Source organism: Prinia subflava, chromosome 1 (genome assembly GCF_021018805.1).
Source record: "Prinia subflava isolate CZ2003 ecotype Zambia chromosome 1, Cam_Psub_1.2, whole genome shotgun sequence".
Classification (NCBI taxonomy): Eukaryota; Metazoa; Chordata; class Aves; order Passeriformes; family Cisticolidae; genus Prinia; species Prinia subflava.
In genome coordinates, this window is record NC_086247.1 from 145113504 (window position 1) to 145131607 (window position 18104).

The window sequence follows — 18104 nt, forward strand, 5'->3', positions numbered from 1 at the left end:
CTTTTGCCTTACAACTGGTGTGTCTCACAGAGTAATAATAAATGTTATAATGCATCCACTCTGTCTGCATAACATCAGCACATCCTCCTTGTCCCCACAGCATGTTTGGTAGCAAGAGTATCTTCTTTGTCTAAACAAGAGAAAACCTGGACTGGGCTACCAGTTGTCCTTGCAGGTGAGGCCCTGTGGAAGGGAAATTAAGGTTAATGGAATTTAAGGTGCATCAGAAGACCTGTGCAAGCAGATGGTGTTTGTTTAAATGATAGCATATACTTGGGATTACAGGACTTGGCCTGTTGTGCACATATTGGTGAGGCTAGACCTCTGCTTTTTTCAGCAGGCTTGAGGAGCTTTGCAATAACAGTGGTGACAACCTCTATTTATTTTACCTGCTGCTCTGGGACAAGGACAATCATGTGCTTGTTTGACATGTTGGTAATGAATTTCTTTTGTACCAGGCAAACACTGCAGAATGTCTCATCAAAACATCCTAATTAAGGAGGGGATTTGAGTAGACATACAATCTCTAAAATATCAGAAGTTCCACTCAATGTAATGTACATCCAGCAGCTCCCAAGAGAGTATTTCAAAATCACTAAGCTGTTTAGCAAAGTGGGGATGAGCGTAGGGGCTCTGAAGGACTGTAAATGAAAGATTACTTAACTCTGAGGGAATTGTCTGGCTCCTGAATGTTTTAAAGCAAGCTTGTCTATCAGTAGCTTTTAAAAATGTGTGTAAAGCAGATGTTTATATGGGGCAGAGCCTTCCATGGGTCCATTCAAACAATCCAACACCATTTCAAGGTCTGTCAGGAAGTGCCCTGTGAATCTGATCCATGTGATGCAGAAATTGAAACCACACAAAAATGGTTGGTTAAAGATTTTTATGTGTTTTCATTTCATTCATGTTCTTTACACTCAAGATTACCTGAAAAATTAAGGTAAAAGTAAAAACTTTTAAAGAGCATTGAGTTATTTAAAAGTTCATGTGCAATAAAAGCAGTCAATTTACCTTAACTGTAAACTTTACCTTAACTGTGTCAGATTTGATGATTTAAAAAGGAAATTAAATTTCTTTTTAAAATACAATCCTTGAAAACATCAAGGAGACAAGTTGGAGTCAACAGAAAGCTCCTTACTACATTCAGTCCTGCCTTAGGAATCAAATGTTCATGGCCCTTAACCTACAGCATCGTGGACCTACCAATATTTTGGAGAGACTCAGTGTTGGCAGATCTGTGTATCTGCATAAAATGTCCCTGAAGTCTGTGGGACGTTGGTGATGGGCATGTCAAAATGAATCAGATTATAAAACTGTGGTTTAAAATGGGAAGATGCTACAGGCTGGTCCTTGACTGCCTGATCTCTGCTGCATGCTCAACAGCTGCTCTGAAGCCAGAAGTCTTGGCTCTGTGGTATTGTAAGATTTTGCTATTTTTTCCCTTTCCCTCATAAAAATTCCTCCTGCTCTGGAGGGATTATCTTTTTTTTTTTTTTCTTTCTGTGATTTCAGTATACATATCCAGGCATGGATTTGCCAGGAGAAACGAGCAGGATCCTTAGCCTCCCTCCTTTCCCCAGTAGCAACAGCCTTTTGACAAGGACAAAGGAACTATTGGAGGATGGTTTCCTCCTGTTAACTTGCAAGTTGGTGCTGGGACCACGTTACCTGACCCACACCCTGACCCACGGCGGGGCCACGCCACTCTCCCGGCCCCTCATCTGCTGGGTCACAGCTCTGTCCACTGCAGTGCTTTTTCCTTCATTATAGGAAAAAAGCAATCACACAGTAGGTGTTTTGATTGTATCTAGGCCACCACTATTTTCTACCTCCTTCAGAAACCTTTCTTCTAATGCAGTATCTTTCTGTGTCCTTAAAGACATCCGCTCTGGAAGCGCCGCTCCCTGAATTGGTTTTTTGGTTTGATTTACAAACCTTGTGTAAAGGCACCCGACAAACCCCGCACCAAACAAAGCTGTGTGTCAGGGGCTCTTTTGTCATCAGGAAACTGTTCAAGCTGCAGGAGAGAGCTGTGTCCTGCCCTGGCAGCCAGGTGGGAGGCACAGTGGCACAGCAGCTTTGCAGAGCTCCTGTTTGGCAGAGGACAAGCTGCGAGCTTTTTACACCTTGGTTAAACCTGTTGAGAGGGCGTCAGAGCCTTTCTTCTTTGAAGCACATTTGGGAAGAACAATTCAACATCACAGGGATTGGCTATGGAAAAGGTGTTCTAGGCAATTAAAGTGCTTTTTATACATTACAGTGAATCCTTTCTGGGAGCTTTTTCTGGGCAAGGTTTGCTACAGATTGGGCTGTATTAGTGAACATTCCAGCCATAACCACTGTGAGTGATGTTTGGGCCAGAAGCTCTGCTGCTGACCCCAGCCCTGAGCCTGTCTCCTAAGCAGTCTGTCCTTTTAAAATCTCTTTAGGAATGTTAATTTCAACCTAACTAGTAGAGGCAGTATAGCATTTAATTTACAAATACGAAGGAGCTTAATTTACACATATGAACGGGCTGTGATTTGAGATGGTTCTCTTGCTTGTTGTAGGAGATGGCAGGCTCTGCAAGGTAATGGGCCTGTATGAGGAACCTAATGTACCAGGTGATCACTTTCTTAATTTCCATGTTAAAGGGAGGGGAAGATTTCTGGGTTTCCCCACCCTTCCTCCTTTCTGCTCTCCTTCTGTCGTATAATTGGATTGTTTTGTGATCCATGGGGTGAAGGAAAAGGGTCTTGGTTCACCTTTCTCAAATCTTTGGAACTGAATTTCTATCCACTGCTGTATGGGAGCTCTAGCCTTGGGAGATCTGCAAAAGCTTAAGACCAGCACCAGTATGCTTTGATGGCCTCTCATTCCTGCCACAGTCAGTTTTCTTTGGAGATGCTTTTCCCAATACTGCTAACTGAATGCAATGTACAGCCTGTAACAACATATATTAATATTAATTAACAACACCTCCTCAGTTCAGGGCCCTCTCTGTGCCAGTTCATCTGCAAGATGAGTTTCTGATGACCTAGTGCTTTAGCCATGACAGTTCAGCCTAGCAATTTTTAATTCTTTCCAACATTTCTATCACTGTTGTGCATATGTGCTTGAACTTTAATTTGTAAAATCCTTTGTTTTGACAGAAGTTGTTGTTTGTAGTCATTTTTGTCAATGGAACTTTGTTTCTTTTCCATTGCCTGATGAAAGACACATTTGGGCTTATGTTTCCTGGGTACTGAAGAAGAAATAATCTCCTCCTAAAGCTCAGGGACTGGATGTTTCATGCATTTCCTCTCTGTTAGCACTGGTACATTTTATCATTCTCATTTTTTATAGCACAAATAACCTTGAAATTTACTCTCTTAAGTGAATAGATGAACCTTAAAACTGAGCCTCTTTTTTCTCCCCAAAGCTCAGGATTCCCATGCTTTGAGAAACATCCTTTAAGCTGAGATTTCAGCCTGGCCAAGTCAGTGCTTGATGCAGTGTTCTTTTCATTGCAGTCCTACATGGAAGATCACCTGAAGAACAAGAACCGTCTGGAGAAGGAGTGGGAAGCTCTGTGCGCGTACCAGGCCGAGCCCAACGAGAGCACGGTGGGGCAGCAGGAGGAGAACGTGCAGAAGAACCGCTCGCGGGCTGTGGTACCGTGTATGTACACTCCCCTTTGCATCATGGCACTCCAGGTTATTGATACCCTCCCCAGCACCCTTTGCAGAGTGGTGTGAAAGCTGCAGAGGGCAGGTGAACAATGTGGAGAGGTTTCCAGGTGTCCTGGAAAGCTGTGGCTACAGCTGTGGCCTGGGTGCACATCCTGTTGTCATATCAGACTCTGTTTATCTTCTTGTAAGTCACATATATGTTACAAAAATGCACAACTGTGCCACGTAACACTGCTGCTGCAGCTGTGCTGTCCCACAAAATTTCATAGCCAGAGTGATTTTCAGTGCTGGAATATCCTGTCTATGCAAAAGTGGCATCTGTAGCTATTCAATAGAAGTCTCATCTTCTTCTGACCAAGACAAGTTGGTCTCTTGTCCATCCAGCAGTAATACCAGCAGTCTAGAGGCAGAGCCAGGTGATCTCTTTATTGATACTCAGCTGTACTGAAGAAACTCCTTTAGGCTTCAATGGATAAGTTTGCAAACTGGCTTCTCTCTCCAAGGCTTCTCTAAACACAAAAAAATAAAAATAATGATTTTTAAAAAAGAAACTGATATTTGTATTCCTAGAATCTGTTCTTTCCTGCAATCAGCCACCTTTTGAGTTTGAGATAAAAGTAACATATTTTTCCTATGCAAACATATATATATATATCTCACAGATTACATTGGTAGTTTATGGACACATATTTCATTAAGCAACCAATGAAACACAAATGAAACTGAGAATATATGCACAGTCCACAGCATCCAGAATGCTCTCAATCAGTGAGCCCACAATCCAGCTGGATAGCTTGGCAAACATACATAGCTGGTTTGATTTTTAAAGTGCCCCGAAAACATTGTTTTTCCCTAAGAGAGTCTTGAGTAAGTAGTGTTCCTCCTTTAGAAATGGAGAAATGACAGGTAACACGTTGAGTAAATGTCATAGCCAGATTTAGAGTGAAGATCTTTGAAAGGACATGATAATTTAACTGAGCCCATCAGACCCTGTGTATTTGCTTCAGCAGGGTTTGTCTCTTTTGTTTATGTAGTGGCTCTTTCTGCAATATTTATCTACTCAGGAGAGGATTACAGCAATTTGGCAGTATTAATTTTCTTGAGTAAATGTGGTGCTGGTCAAAAGCCTGTTGGGACAACAGCAGCCATTTGCTGGTTTCCATGTGTTTTGGGATCAGGCTTGTTGAGAACTTCTGAAGAAGTCACCATGAAAGTTGAAGTAGCACAAACCTTCTGAAAAAAACCAGCACTTAACTGGCATAATAAACAGTGAAAATATTCTATGAAAATATGTATTGATCTAAATTAATCTTCCTGCTTAACGTATTCTATCAATATGGACCTACAGTCGGACTATCTTAAGATGTTTCAAGTTCCTGCTCATAAACTAATCTGAACTGGTTTTGGTTGCTGCCACAGAGACAGCATGGGAGCTACAGACGTTGCCAGAAATTGGTGCTGGTTATTTGACTGATGTAGAAACTGTCTTCATGATATGATGAGCTATAAGATAGAAACCTTCTATCTGAACCTTTTCTACCTCTGAATCCAGAAGTATCATGGCTGTGACAGTGCTAAAGAGCTGAGATTTTTAGGTTGGGTGTCATAGAATCATTTGGAAAGACTTCCAAACTCATCATGTTCAGTCGTTAACCCGGCACTACCAGGTCACTGCTAAACCACATCTCTGAATACCACAAATACATTTTAAATACTCAGGGATGCTGACAGGTAGTCTGTCTCTTTTTATTGTGCTGTGTGGATGTATCATCCAGCACTGACCAGCCTTTGGTTCTCTGCCACTGCTTCTTCCATGGCATGTTATTATTCCTGTTTGTCCCATGTCTGGGTCTAGACTGGATCAGGGCTGCCTGAAGGTGATTTGGTGAAGTGAGGATATTTGGACACAGATAGGGTGACTGCAATTTATCTGAAGTTTTAACTAAAAGTATTTTAGTACATTTTAAAGGGTAAAATGATACATTTGCTTTGTTTCTTCAGTGTGGAAAGTTCTATAACAAATATTAATGTACTGGGAATTTTCCTTTTGGACTGAATTGCACAGCATTACCTGCCTTCACTTTCTGAAGTTGCTGTGCACTGGTAAACAGCTGTCATGTTATATATGTTTAAAGTACTTACTACTTTGTTGATGGGTGGAAAGTATGGCATAGAGTTTAAACAATATTAAATTTTGATAAGGTGGTGGTTATTTTAGACTCTAAGATTAAACTGAGATGAGAAGGCCCAGTTTGCCCACTTTTTTAAAAACTGCATTAGACATTGAAACCTAGCAAAAAAGCCATAGATTTTCTTGATAATGTATGAAGAAGCAAACATGATATGCTTTTGATATTCTACACAGTTGTTATCTACATTCAGTATATTCTCACAGGCTGATGCCTTGTTAGTGTTTCCTTACCCCTTTCATATTCATAATCACCTTGACAAGGTAGAACAAGACTGCCAATTCAAATAGATTTCCTCTTAGAAAGGCTTCAAATAAGCTTTAATATCATGTTGTATTTCCTTTGTGGTTTTCTTTCTGAACCATTCTTGAAGTAATACAGTATTATTTTTACTGTTTTTATAACTGATTTAATTATCACAGTTTTATCACAGCTTGCTCTTGTACCTAAATTTCTGTTTTCTGTTCTATACAAACAGCTTTTAAAATACTTGATAGCAGAACACCATGACACTGCACTTGACTGATTACTAGTTCAAAACATACTAACAATTCAAGTTACCTGGACCTTCTAGATTAACAAAACTGTATCCTTTTATCCAATCAAGAAGCAGATTGCTATAATTTAGGGCACACGGTGTTTATTTTTAGTACTATAATTTAGTGATGCCTATTTTGTTTATGAATACATGAGCAGCTCAAGAAAAGCTTTCCAAATTTTTTTTTCTTTTTGCATCACTGAAAAATAAACCCATCTCTGTATGTTTCTATTTATGTACACCATGAATATATGCATATTTTAAACATTTGGCAAACAACTTCCTGTGGTGAAGATCCATCAAAAATGGTGCACCATAGCAGTGTCCATGGGTCATGGTATGTATTTAAGCAACCTGCTTATCTCTGTGCTTTGCTTTTCCTCTAAAGGAAAGCAAAACATTTAGGGGCAGAACGTGCACCCAGATCTGAGGCTTGTCTGCCTTTAGAGCACAGCCTGGGGTTGTGTACCAGAGATGGGAACTCCTGAGCAGAGGGTTGTGTGCATTATCCATATTACAGTGCATGTGCAAATAGTGCTCTGAAATGAATGAACTTGAGCTGTTCAGAGCAAGGAAAAGTTCCATTTTCTGCAGATCATCTATAGGCAAAATAATGATCATCAGCAGATTATGGTTCTTCATAGTCTTCAGGCTGCACCACTTTCATTCCTCACTTCTTCACTTTCTTAATTCAGTGGAGTCCTGTGTAGAGCTTTGTATGGGGAAAAAATCAGTCTAAATCTAGAAGGAAGAAAATTATGATCCAGACAGAATATGCCAGGTTGATTGCTGTAAGATTTGCCTTATTCTGTGATGCCAGGATTCAGACAACCCAAATTTGCCCATATTCCTTCTTTTCAACCTTATGTTTGTTGGTTCTGTTCCTTCAGAAGTATCTGATTGAAAGGAAACAAAAGGCAGAGGAAAAACGTGAATCTTACTTGTACAAGATTTTAATCTCCATCTAACAACAAAAATAATCTTCATTAAGCTGCAGGGCCACTGTGAGAGAAGTAAAAGACTGACTAGTAGTAAAAGACATACTACGTAGTCTTTTATTAGTAGTAGTAGTAAAAGACTACTACTGTAGTATTGGCCAGTTTAATAATTCAGATAGTAATGACATTTTTATGCTTGACTGAGTCATTTAAGCACAGGAATCCAGTCTTGTTTGAGATGCCTGAAGTACTCAAGGCAGAACTAGTAGATATAACATCTAGTAGATATAACACCAGCTCTGTGGGAGACTTGTGACCCTCCTGCCTGCTAGCCCAAGTGTCTTTAGGACTCTCAAATACCAGTAGAAACTTACACAGAGGCATTGAGGCCCAGTTTTCTGGGCATGAGGCTGTGAGGTTGTGGATCAGGATGCCTGAGTTTAGGTGCCTCTGTGCAGCTGCCTCCATAGGAGCCAGGTGTCGAAGCCCCTGGTACAGCCAGAGACGAGCCAGGCACTGCTGTGGCATCAGGAGAGCTGTGCTGTGGCCAGAGTTGGTATTTGGTTTATAGTGAAATGAGTACCTTAAGGATGCCACTGTGTATCCTGTGTGAGCTTCAGATGCTGGTCTAATAGGGTAAAAATCTTGGGGTCTTGTGTCTTGTCTGTTTTCCTTGTGCAGTGTCTCATCTACAGTTTCTCAAACAGTCCATGTTCATGTTTAGCCACCTAAATCAAGCTCCATTAACCACTTCACGTGAAGTTATCTATGTGTAGACACCAAAATGCAGCTTTTTCAGACTATAAATTGAGATTTATGTACTGCAGACTCATGTGTGTTTGCTTATATCATGTCCTTGATGCTCTATCCTCTCTGTTTTATATTTTACTCGTACATAAAATGCAACATTGTGCTGTCTTTCTCTGGAGCTACAGGTTAATATTAACCTTATTTAGGAAGTCTCTCTCTGCCACGTGTATCCATCTATACATTTTGCTTTTCTTTCAGCTGTGGCTTGGCTGGAGCAATAGCAAATGCAAAGCAGTTCAGCATTCAGCAGCAGCTATTGTAGATACTTAAAATGATGAGGAATTGTAGCTTGGCCAGATTGCAGTAGCTAGTAACAGCATTTGTCTTTCCTCTCACTTTGTTATTATCACCCCTCTCCTCTCCTACTTCTTCATTCATCTTTCTTTCTCATTTTTTAGATTGATCTTATGCATCTTCCTTTTCTGAAATACCTTCCTTACTTGTATTTGCTGCTTCTCCTGCTTCTCACACAATCAATATGCAGTTTCCAAAAAGAAAAAGTGCTGTACATTCAGCATTTTCCCCATAGTTGCTCATTGTTAACATAACAATCTGGTGTCCGTGGTATTCTGTTGGGTTTTTTTTTTCTTTTCTTCTTCCCCTGCCTGTTTCAGAAGAGCTATTATGCTACTTCCTAGAAGCTTTGAGGTGATAACAGGCATAGACAAGCACAATCTGTTCATTGTCAATATGAGTGTTTGATGCTGCAGCTGAAGCACACATGGGTGCAAACTCTTGATATATGCAGGAAAACATGTACAACCTTTCTTGTACACTTCTTTTTTCTAAGAGCAAATACAAAGTCTCAACACCTTTTCACGACCAAAGCCTTAGCATGTCTCACCCTCTGATAAACCCTCCAAGACAGCAAGATAATGACATGGCACACTAAATCAGAGGGTCTGGGTAAAACACTGCGTTTAAAAAAAAAAGATCCTGAAGTTACTGATTTCACACCTGACTCTTATTGGAGAGTCACCCTGACATCTGTTTGCTAAATACTGATGAATCACTCTGTTCTCTCTCCTTCATTGATCTGAAAACATTTCATCTTTCCTTTGGTGATTAGTTCAAACACCTTTGCTATTCAATGAACAGGACTTACCCTGAGTGCTTGCTTACCTTAAGGGTGTAAGAGACCACTTTTACTGCTTGTAACCTGTGCACCTCCTGCCAAGCCAGAAGGTTTCAGAGCTGCAATTCTTCAGGCACTCTGTGACAATGCTCATTGCAAAGCCTCCTATAAAAAATATCGGGTAGCCCAAGATCTCAGGTGTCACAAGTTCATATTTATATTTTGGATTTTTTTGTGCAGTGCTGCCAAAGTGGGGTGGAAATGAATAATGTTCATGAACATGTTCCCTTTCTTGTCTTCTTCATCCTCAAACCTTAGCAGGGAAAGTAATTTTATGTGAATAGTAAAGGACATATCTTCAGTTATTTGACATGACTTGTTCATCACTAATCTTATCCCAGGAGAGGATTGCTGACACTGTTGGGTGAGACTGAGTGACAATAAACAACAGTCTTGCAAACATCCCTTTGTCTTGCCCATCTATTGAACTGCCATGGAATTACTGTTGAATAAACCTAAGCAGAGCCCAAACTCTCTGTCTCTACCTTCCTTTATTGTCCTCTGAACGTTTGATAATTCATTTATTATTCCTCATTATTAAAATAATGATATGCCCTTACCAGCCAACCTGGAATCCTGGTGTTGAGTTGTGACACAACCCACTAGACAATGTACTCTTATTTTGTCTGTTTGAAAAATCAGTGGAAAGATCCTTGATCCTCTCAAAACATCATGTGTTCAGCTGTAGAGGGTAACAGAAAGGGCAGCTCCACAACCTTTCTACCATATACTGTGCAGGGTAGGTTTCCTGAGATTTATAAATTGTGCTGGTTATATATCAGAGATATATAACAGAGTTTGAGATTCATATGTAGACTTAGACATCTCTCAAATTATCTGAGTGTGGTCTGGGCTTGCTTTCTTTAGTCAGTGGAAAGAAACGGCATTTCTTGAACACAATTTGGCCTGTTTGTGACAGCTAAATCAGGATGAAATGATTCATCACATAGAAACATTTCTTTTCTCATGACAGAAAGTGAGTCTGAATGATTGGAAGAGATGTAAAGACCTGCATTGTCTCTGCCCGAGTATAGACAAATAAAACCCATCCCTTATACATGTTCTGATGTAGAAATATTTTTTTTAAAAAAGGACTAGAGTTTGAGGTGTAACAACTTTAAATATAATTGAGCTAGCACCAGTAAAATTACAAGTTAAAAAGTGATAAAATACTCCTGATGATGGGCAAACAACGTAAGTCTCCTGTGTCCAGAACTGCTGTTTTCTTCACTGGTATCTGAAGTGGCTGTAGTAACAGTAGTGTGAGATGTCTGTGTGTGCTCCAGTTGTACTTTAGGTGAAATTGTTGGCATTTTCTCTCTCCCATGATCATCTCCAAGTCCTATTGTCTCCTCACATCAACAGTGGAGCACCACACAGCACTGGTCTTTGACAAGGACAGATGAATTTAGTGTCTAGCTCTCAGCTGTACTTCCATGCTCCTGCTGTTCATAGTTTAGAGAAGCCAGGTGGACAAAGTCCCATCAGCTTCCCTCTTCCATGACTGTGCAATCACAGGAATATACTGTATTTGCTATAAGGAGGTTTTAGTGATTTGCCTAGTTTAAATCTTAAACTCCCTGAACAGAAGAGATGCTTTTTTTTCTGAGAGAGGTTGTAGCACATCACAGTGCATCTCATGAAGACAGGCTTTGTGATACTGAGCTTCTGGAATATCCCATTGTTTCAGGAATATCCATTCAGGCTGTGATGCTGTGGCTGTATCAACCCTGTGGCTAGGTTGGGAGTCAGAAGGAAATGTCCTTTCTGATATTTACCTGTCTTGAAAAGGACATTGATCTGACTTTGAATTGTGTAACATAAAATGGATAGAATACTGGTATAGAAACTTACCTTGTTTTCTCCTTTGCAGATGACCATTCCAGGATATGTCTGAAAGGTGAAAGTAGCCACGACAATTCAGACTACATCAACGCCAGTCCAATTGTAAGTATGGTAACCTGTGAGAAGTACTCCAAATAGTTGATCCTTGCCATCCCTTATTGTCAGAATAGGCTCACTCCAAGCACCTCACTGCTAATCTCAGGTTGTGAGCACCTCACTGTGCTGGTGTTTCAGCCTTTCCTTTCAAATTGAAGAGAAATGTATATGCATGCAATACCCTTGAAGTGTATTTACTAAGAAAAAGTCACTAGATAACCTTCGGTCTACCTTGTAACACTGTCAGTTTTTCTGTACTTGATATTAGATATTATTAACTTACACATTAGAAAATTCACTGCTTTACTTTAGTGGAGCTTTTCCTTCTGCCAAGAGGTAAAAATAGCTTGTTCTTTTTTGCATTGTCGTACGAGCTGCAGTAGGAGGAATGGTTTCTGTAGGCATGGAGAGCTGAGCTCCACAGACTTCTGAGCTTCTTCTGCATTAGGAAGTGACATTTTCTCTTGCCTTTCTTCCTCTGTTGACCTAGTGATGCTCAGTGTGGTGGTGATGTAGCTCTCCTGGTTCTTCTCTGAGCTTGCTGTTTTGAAAGCAGGAACAGGATCCCCTAGCCCCCGTGTATTCATTCCAACTGCAGAGTGGGTCAGTCCAATTTTTGTGTCCAGATACTCCAGTGTAGCCCTGCTGCCATTTGCCATGACTGTGTGAGCTGTGTGTGAGTCCTTTTCTTGTCCATAGAAGGTGATAGAGACAAAAAGTCTCTATTTCTAGGCACTGAACAGGTAATGCCAGTGGCATTGCCCTGTCCTAGCACCTCAATGGAAGTGTCAGGAAATCCTGGTGAAGGGGGAAAAAGGCACTGTGTCCTTGACCTCTGTGGGACTGCTGGTATTGCAGTCACTTTTTCTCACAGTTTTTATTCACATTAATTAGGCACCAAAAAGTTATTATAGGGCAACTGTGAGAAAGAACTTAAGATGGAGAATAAGATCTCACTGCAGTGGGCTGCATTTGCCGTTACTGGCTCATTTTCCTGGGGAGTATCACTCCCCCAGTTAAATGACTTTGTGTGGGCAAGGCAGCTGACAATTTGCAACAGCATGAAATTACAGGCTGCTTCCTTCCAGTGTTGTTGACAATACTTTTTTCTTCAAAAAAACCAACAGCTACATAGAAGCTGTTCCCTGATCTTTGTTTCAGCAGAGTTCAAAGCTTCATTTCCTTCAACACATAAAAGCGTTTTATTCAAAGTTAAAAACCACACAGAAGCCAAAAAACACCTTTGGGATATTTTTGTCTTTGGCTTAGGGTAGAGGGGAAACCAAAGCACCTGCATGTTGAGGGATTGCCAGTTTCCATTTCAGAGGACAAGGGTAGATAGGCACAGATTTGGGTTTTTAGACAGCTTTTAGTTTTGTCTCTAGACCAACCTCTATCTGGCACCAGGATCAGGGGATCACCACAGGTCGTGTTCCAAGGAATGTGCATCCTGCTTGGAAAATCATACACTGAGGTCCAGGGCTTCAGTGCTCTGTCTGTGTCTGCAGGACCCAGCTGGTGAGTTATGTTTGGTCAAGCCTTCCTCTGGTAGTAGAAACTGAGGTTTTGTGAGAAGGACACAGCAGTGGGAGGTGATAACTGGAAGTGAGATACTGTATTCTTGTAGGAGCTTGGTTGTAATTCACATGGCAACAACGTGGTATCAGAGTGGAATTACAGCATCCGTAGACAGTGCTAAGCTTGGTTCAGTGTTGATAGCAGTACAAATGCCGGGTTTTTGCTGAATAACTGGGCTTCTGAACCTGCCCAAAGTCTGTGTAGATGCAGCTTAACTAGTTTTAGTATACAGATTTGGCTGGAGAAGGGGGTAAATTCTTCCATATATGTATATCTGTTGCAATTCTAGTTTTGGATTATAGTGTAACTATTTCTTCAATTACACTGAAGAGTAAAGTATTACATTAAGTAGTGTTGGAAGTGAAGAAACAGGACCAAGATATCCCATTGACAAAACTGGGAAGAGGTTTGCTTTATCAGGATGCCCAAAGCTCATGCAAGCACAGGGTTCCTCCCACAGCTTTAACTCTTGTGTTTTTACAAAGGGTTGTAATCTTGTCTTTCCATCCAGCTCTTAATAAGGGTCCTTCTGCAGTATTAGAACTTACTTCTTTTTTTGTGGTTTTCCCAGACTCAAAAATTCTGTTCAGTACAAGTTAAATTGGTGAACCAAAAATTCTTATGGCTGTTTTGTATCTCTTACAGAAATACTTCTATGCCCAGAAATAAGTGGGTTCTAAGAAACAAGTGTTTCCTTAGATTGGGACAAGTGCCCAGTAACTTGCATAGCCAAGAAAAACTGCCAAGAAAAAATTTCAAGTTCTTCTTCTTCATGGTAGGATAGAGACCCTACTGTGGGAAGCCCCACAGCTGACATTTGTGTAGACCTGCTATTCCAAGGAAAGAGATGCTCCAGTTAGTTACATGAGTTGGCTCCCCTAAGACAGTAGTCATTTTGCTATTTGGAAAGCAGTAGATCAAAATGTGTTTCTTGAAAGTGATGCAGTGGGGGGCTGATAGGAGGAAATCCCTGCTTTGCAAGCCCATGGTCTGGAAAGATTCCCTGTGAACTGCAGAATTTTGAGCCAAATTAAATATCCTCAGATTAGTGTAAACATATTTGTTAATCTGGTGCAGTTTTTGTATAATGAGGTCAAATATAGAAGTGGCAGAGAAATTCAGTCTCTGCTCTCTCCAATTCAAATGCCTACTGCAGTACTGAATTGGGCACTTGATTCTGCAGTATTTACTGTGTTTATACAGCTCATGAGGCCTAAGTTGCCCATATGTGCTATTTGTGCTGCTGTTTACTTGAGCTCTCTTCTGGTAGCACATTCAGTCAGTGTCCTTGTGAGCACAGAGTGGATGTGGAGTATCGGCACAACTGCTTTCACTCAGTCTTACAAAAACCCTGCCATTTCTTTCCTTCAGACTGTTTCAATGAAATAACCTCAGTAATTGTCCTGTCAATACAGTGATGCTCCTGGTGGGTTTGCTGCTTGCAGTGCCTGGGTGAGGAGTGAGCACTGTCGTGAGATGGGAGTGGACAGCACAGGATCAGTACGGGATGAGCTGACGGGAAGAGGCTTTTTCCTCTCCACGTGTGGGAGCTGTGTGGTGCAGGAGGAGTGGAAAATGAAGTAATTGTATTTGAGCTTCAGAGGGGGAAGCTGCCAGTCCTGTACATGTTGCTGGGTATCTCCAGCTTCTGGGTCAGTGGTCCAGTCTCCAGCTGGGGCTCACTCAACCTTCACTGAAGTCTAAATGAGTGCAGCAGCACACGGTAAAAAAATCCCCGTGCCAGACAATGAGCTGGCCACCTGCCCACATGTTTCTTCCTTTTAAAAAATGCTGCCCCCCCTCAATACCTCAATACCTCACAGCAGGATGTGAAAAGTGGGGTTATATTCATGGCCTCACTGCAGCTGGGAATGGGTGAAGAGGATCAGAAAAGATTTAGTCCAAGTTCTTCCCATATGTCTTTTATTTTGCTGTAGCATGAGGCCAGGCAAAATGAGTCCTTCGGATAAATTTGCAGGGTAAAAGTGAGGTAGAAATCTGTTTCCCTCTTCTCAGAAATAACATAAAGTGCTATGATAATAACTCTGGTATCGGCAGCTGAATGAAAGGCTTGCAATTACAGCACAAGGAGACCCTGACTGTGCAGAATAAAACTGTGATAATTACTTCTGTCATATTTGTACTTAGTCCTCATTAAATTTCAGGAAAATCATCCAGTAGTAAATAATGTGCAATCTTTGCTTTTAAATCAGAGGTCATGAAAGTAAATGGGAAATTCTGTTTTTCCTCATAGGGTGTCTGAGAGAGAAAAAAATCCCATCAACTACATTTAAAACTCAGTTTGCTTATTATTGAAGACACCAGACTGAGGAATGTCATTAGCATGACAGTTTGTTCAAATACAGCATACAAATTTCATCAGCAAGAATAGGCTCTGAAATTCATAATGGCATAGGCAACCAGATTTCCTTCTTTCAATCCATTAGGGGCTTGAAAGGAAGGATTTAAAAAATTGTTTTAAATTTTAATTCAAACATGAAGAGGAGGACTAGACTCCCTTTTTAATTTTAATGTTGAGGTGAATGAGTACAAAGTTCACCTGCATTTGCTGGATATGCTTTCTTTTGCAAAAACAAATACACTTCTTCTTTTAGAGACTGTCTATACTTTGTGTAATAAATATATGTATAGAAGTAGATTTTCTTGGTGTTGTAAACACATTAAGTCTGGAAACCACACAGAAACTTGAATCCATATGAATTTTTAAGGTGTTAATCAGATTTCAACTTCCTTTCTGTCATATTTGGTCTACACAGGATTTTGTTCTGATCGCATGATTCAGGAATATTTCAGATGGACCCAGAGGATTTAGGTAAAGGTAAATATGGTGTGGCTGAGACCATATCTCACCCAGCATCTTTCTCTGTGGAAAATAAAGATGTGACAAGCTGAAAGGGAAGGAATTAATCAGTATTATTATTTACGTGAAATTTCAAAATGGTCATTGATGCCTATTGACACTTTTACTTCGGTTTGCTGTTTTACAAGACTGCTTAACAAGAATCTACATGTACCACTCTCGAGGATTTACTCCCACAATGTATTGATTTTTCTGGATTTCATCAGCATTATCAGTGAAATCATGCAGCAGCACAATCTCTATCAAAAACCCAACAAAATTCAGCATTCTTCAGAGAATCCTTGCAAAGTCTTAGAATAAGGCAGCTAGATAATAGAACTCTTGAAGGAAAAACAAGCTTTTATTCAGTAGTAAAGCAAAGGTGGAATCCTGGTCTGATATGAACAAGATGCAGCCAGTTGTGATAATGTTCTTCATATATTTTCCTACTTTAAGGTACTGAAAGTCAGCTTATCCTGCAAAGCCCTGTAGGAAAACACAAGTTGTGCCACTAAGGTTTTCTCTAGTTTTTCTTTTCCAAGAAGAAATCTCATTGCTCCTCCTTTCCGTTGGCTTTTGATACCTGTAGTGACAGAAATCAGTACAATCAATTGCATGGCCAGTAATAGTAATCATTGACCCCTAATATAAAATCATGGAAAAACAGATTGAAATATCATCACAGACTTGCCTTGGCTGTACTGCAGCAGAAAATGAGAATTCCACCATAGTAGAACAGTTGTAATAATTGTAGGTTTTTCTTTCTAACAATGGCTGTTCGATCCCATTTTGATGTAAGCCTTGTGAACTTTGGTGTGGAAATAGAGGTAAAAATCAAGTTCTTTTTGAGCAATTACTGTTAGGGTGATTTCTGAAGGTTGTTCTGATGTAAAATGTTAGCAAACAATCAATTTTTGTTTTAATACTTGATTGTATGGAGTGTGGAGCTCTCTATTCTTCTCTAGAGAATACATTTTCCATTTTATTTTCATGAAGTGAGAAATCAGAGGGATCCTTGAAAAAAGGTAATGACTACTGACATAAAAAAAACCCTTTTACTTGATCCTTGATTAGTTAGTTTAAAACCCATTACAGACTTTATTTCTTTATTCAAACTTCTGTTAACTTTGATAGATTAAGATGCCCTTGGTGTTCTTGGTGACCTTGAGAGAATAAAAAAAAAAAAAAATTCAAGAACTGTCCCTTGCCATCACCTACTCATATTAAATTGAATGTGACCAGACTAGGGATTTTTCACACTTTTCTTGAAATACATGGTCTTTTAAACAGTGCATGTAATACAAAATTGATGAAACCAGGAATTTCAGTTAATTAGTTTAAACTTTGCTCTTATTTTTGTTCAGTTAAAGATCATTTAATAGTGTGATAGCATTTTCTGCCATTTTATATTTGCTCCAAGCAAGAAGAGTTCCTGCTCATAATTGTTTTTTTGTGCAACACAATGTGCATGTGAATGTAATAATCTTAATTGTCTTTTGAATTATTGTTAAACTGCTGATATACTTCACCACCCTGTGCTTATTGTAATGTTTGCCACGTCCCAACAAGCACCTTTGTGACAGAGGTTGATTAATGCTGAAATGCCAAGATTGGCCTATTCCTGATTTATCAGCTGAATGTTGAGACGTATTTCCTCCATGACAGCACTATTTGCATCATCCTTGCTTTCTTCTGCCTTTGTTTTCTGGCATGTCTACATTTAAAACAATTGTTTAGGAAGAATTCGAATTAAATTATATTTTTCTAAAGTTTGGTGTATTTACTGTTGGTTACATTTCCAAGCCAAGCTCTAGCCTGTTGGAGAAGTGACATCTTTTTGGGTGGATGCAGCCCACAACAAATTCCACTGGGAGTAGCACATCCTCCTTGGTGTAGGGCAGTTTTTCTAAGTTAAGATTTTTAGTTCCAGCATAGGAAATCATTTCACCACAAGTTTGAATCCTGTAGATCTTTGGGATTCAAAACAAAACAACACCAAATCATTTCAACTGTAATGGAGAATAAAAAAAAACCCAGCTTTTAAGCTTGACTTTGCTTGATCACATTTGTTGTTGTTTTCAGCTGTGTTTATTTCAGTGTCTCAGTTCTTACAAAACAAAGCAAAACAAAACAAAGTTGCCCCTTTTGAAATGTTTCCTAAGGACTTTTTTGTTAATACTGATTTCTGAAGAAAGCTGGTTTTCCTTGGTCTCAAAATACCCACAGTAGTAAATGTCCTGCTATCAGAATTGCTTTTGTCAAAAGGCAAAGAAAGCAAGGTTCAAATTTGTTGTGAGCAATTGCTTGTTGGGAAGATTTATTTGCTGATAAGAGAAGCATCTCAATGCAACTTGGAATAAAATGATGGTATTATAGACACCCTGGTCAAGGTTTTTTGTTACTATGGGTGATGAATCAGAAGTAAGCTTTTAGTCTAAATGGATTCAGTGGCTTTTACCTGTGTT

General features: G+C 39.8%; 1 protein-coding gene across 1 annotated transcript in view; it reads left to right on the forward strand.

Moving 5' to 3' along the window:
* PTPRN2 (protein tyrosine phosphatase receptor type N2) overlaps positions 1 to 18104 on the forward strand; it is a 633487-nt gene that overhangs the window by 567581 nt on the left and 47802 nt on the right. The window contains exons 15-16 of the mRNA XM_063415765.1: positions 3492 to 3639; positions 11134 to 11207. Coding sequence (XP_063271835.1) covers positions 3492 to 3639; positions 11134 to 11207 — 222 coding nt within the window. The remainder of the gene's footprint in view (positions 1 to 3491; positions 3640 to 11133; positions 11208 to 18104) is intronic.